The sequence below is a fragment of the Miscanthus floridulus genome, chromosome 3 (genome assembly GCF_019320115.1).
Source record: "Miscanthus floridulus cultivar M001 chromosome 3, ASM1932011v1, whole genome shotgun sequence".
In the NCBI taxonomy this organism is placed as follows: Eukaryota; Viridiplantae; Streptophyta; class Magnoliopsida; order Poales; family Poaceae; genus Miscanthus; species Miscanthus floridulus.
The window spans coordinates 83,675,804-83,679,116 of NC_089582.1; the positions used below are offsets into that span (position 1 = coordinate 83,675,804).

Consider the following 3,313-nt stretch of genomic DNA (forward strand, 5'->3'; position numbering starts at 1 on the left):
ATCTGGGGAGATATTTGTTAAAAAAATGTATCTGGGGAGATTCCACTCAAAAAAGAAAAAAAAGAAAAAAATGTCGTATCTGGGGAGATATCTCCCACCTCCACCTAACAAAAGAATATCCGATCGCGCTATAAATGGAAAGCTTCGAAAACCTGGTTCCTCCCGAAACCCTCAGACGTCTCCCGTCAAAGTCAGTACGCTCCTGTCTCCCTTTTCTTTCTCCATTTGCTCGGCAGCTCGGGTGGCGCTCCCATTCCAGCTGTTCGCCCCGCCGCCGCCGCCGCCAGATTCTTTGCCGCAGGTCTCGTTCGCACTCTTGAAGTCTTGATCCGAACCATGGAGCGGCAGCACAAGAAACCAGCGGCCAACACCGCCGCTTCCTCCCCTGCCAGCTCAGGTTCTTCATCCTCCTCTCGCTCGATTCACGGTTCCATGTCGTCCGCTTTCCTCGGCGTGTCGTCATCGACGCACTCCCAGTCCCAGCGCCGCTCGTCGCCATCGCTCTGTCCGCCGCCGGCACCGGCACCGTTGCCCAGCCTCCTCGCTTTTCGCGGCTCTGCTGTCACTGGCGGCTCCGCGTCAGGTTCGTCGTCATCCCAGTTCCATCAGATCTCGCCTTCTCCAGGGACGGCGGCGAAACGCCGCCCACGCCCAAGCAGCCGGATCACGCACTCCCTTCCCTCGCCCTTCCTCTCGGAGCTTAGCGCAATCCGTAGGATGGGCACCAACCTCTTCGGTGATCCGAACGCGCAAGAAATAATGACCCAGCGCCCGTTGCTCCACGGCCAGCAGGAGCAAGAAATGACGCGATCGTCGTCGTCGTTGACCATGTCCCACTCCCATCATCGTACGCCCATTCCCATCGGGGACTTCTCCGGCTTCCCGTCCGCCTCGCAACAGCAGGAGGCTCTCACCATGCGAGGCCTCCTGGGGTTCGCGCCGCCGCCATTTCAGCAACAGCAGGCGCAGCCGTCGTTTTCTAGTCTGCAGCCTCTGCCCGTCGGCAACTTCCTACAGTTGGCCGGTAGCAGCAGTGAGCAGAGCATGACGGGCGCCGCCGAGGGAGTTGGTGTTGGGCAAACCTGGGAGGCCATGCCGACGCCGGCAAGCGTTCATGACAAGGTGAACAACGGTGGCAGTAGCAGTAGCAGCATTCCCTGGAAGTGTCACGGTTCCATGCCCGTGTATTCCTGGTCGGAGGAGCAAGCACTACAACAGCTGAGCGACCTGGTATCTCTGTGGTCATCTACTGCAAGCAGCAGCTGCGACCAGAGCATGGGGAGCAGCGTCGCAGGCAGTTGCCAAGGCTCGGCAGACATGCCGGCATTGGCCAACAAGTTCGACATGATGAGCATTAACAGCAGCAGCTGTAGTGCCAGGCCACAAATGTCATTGAGCTACGGCTCCTTATCTGTGGAAAACTCCACCCCTGTCGTCTCCGCCGTGCCAAAGCTGATAGTTGGAGGCATGGACAGACCTGGGTTGCTACTACGGCCGCCAGCTCTTGGAGCTGGCGCTAGCAGCAGCATGTCACGAAGGGGCGGCACCAAGGAGCACTTCTTCTCTGAGGCCGACATGGAGAAGATCAATAAAGACAACCGACTCAAGGAGCTCGTGAAAACAGAACCTAAGAGGGTCAGGAGGTACGTTCATTCATGGATTTCCAATATCTCATGTTCATTGTTGTGCAGTGGCCATGCATCTGTGGTATATATTTATCGAAGTGCTCAACCTTTTAGTTCTGCCACTGATGTTCTTAATTTCCTCCTTTTCAACTCTTGTATAAAATTGCAGGATTCTCCGTAACCGGGAATACGTGGCACGGCAGAAGGTGCAAAAGGCAAACCACATGCAAGATCTTCAGCACCGGGCTGATGCACTAAAGATGGAGTGCACGTCATTATCTGCACAAGTGCAGTCGCACCAGGTTTGTTCTGTACTTGTGTGTCGGCCACAACATGCAATAATAGCATTATTTCTCGAGTGACAATGTAGGTTGTTGATATTTGTATTATTTGTCTATCCCAGGAGATGGTTGATAGCCTCAAGACTGGGAACCGCGAGTTGCAAATAAAGTTAAAGGGGCTGAATGAGCAAGCCAATTTGAGCCAAGGTGAGCTTATTCATTATTGCTTGTATTCAAGAGTTAATTCATTTAAGTTTAGATCTTGTAGTGCATTAGATGATGATATGCATTCTTTGCCAAAATACAATTCAATAATTTAGAGTTCTTTAAGTTTATGCATGCATGATGCCGACTGTCCTCATCAAGTTGTTTAGTTGTCAGATTGCACGTATATAAGGTTTTGCAGCTTGTTGTGTATGGAAAAGAAAATGGGGGCATTTACTTGAGACTCACTGTTTCCCTCCCTATACTTGGAGCTCCAACAAAGATAAAATCTAGAAAGGCACACGGGTATAATAATAAGGATGAGCAATCTCTCGGTGTGGATTTTCTTGGATTTTCATATTGTTTGTCACACATTTAATTTTGCCTTTTTTGTGTGGCTACTCTTCTTAGATTTTGCAATTTGTAGGTGTGTGTGTTGTAAAAAAAATAATTTGTTGCAATGGCTTTTTCATTGTTTGCATCAATTATTTATTGTTATCTTTTGTTGCATTGCACAGAACATATTGGCCACAACAATTCAATATGTTCTCTATTTCAAGTTTTTTTTTGCAAAGATTCCACCAGCGTGTTTCAATATGTCAAAAGATATTCTGACCTTCATGTGACCCTTTGCTTAGGACACTGATTATAGATATCTGGATCTAGGCATCTAGCTATATGTTGTAGAAGCTCTGTTTTTGCCTCCTGGTAATGTTTTCCAATAATGGATCATCCCATCGGATGCTTTACATCAAATGTCAAAGGGTTAGCAGCTCCCATTTTCAAATAAACATGAAAAATGTTTTACTTGTTGCATATCAATTTATGATCTTGCTGCATTGGTAATTTACAAGATCCATGCATCAAGAATAATTATCAAGCAGTAACTATGTACTGTCTGCTGAAGCATTTTAAAAAGATGAGTTTTTGGTTAGAACTTATATTAGAAGGAAGGATGTACGGCACCTAATCTTTACACTGTTTAATTGCTTCTATTTAGACTCAAATTCAATTATTAGCTACATAGGGTGAAATTACATGTGTACTAGATGGTTCTAACTATTCTGTGACAGTTGATGTAACCAGCAAGTCCCTCAGTTATGTTTTTATTATAACATGCCTGGTATAGTTTTTAGGTTTACAGTTTTTTTTTTTTGTGTGATTGCACTGAAAGTCTTGTTGTCCTTTTTTCTGTTACTCTTG

The 3,313-nt window shown here is 47.3% G+C and overlaps 1 protein-coding gene across 1 annotated transcript; it reads left to right on the forward strand.

The window, feature by feature from the left end:
• The first annotated feature begins 336 nt into the window (after nt 1-336).
• On the forward strand, nt 337-2,756 carry LOC136543952 (bZIP transcription factor 30-like). Its single transcript, XM_066536261.1, has 4 exons — nt 337-1,643; nt 1,795-1,927; nt 2,029-2,113; nt 2,749-2,756. Exons 1-4 carry the CDS (start codon nt 337-339, stop codon nt 2,754-2,756), a joined length of 1,533 nt encoding a protein of 510 aa, XP_066392358.1.
• Nucleotides 2,757-3,313: the final 557 nt, after the last annotated feature.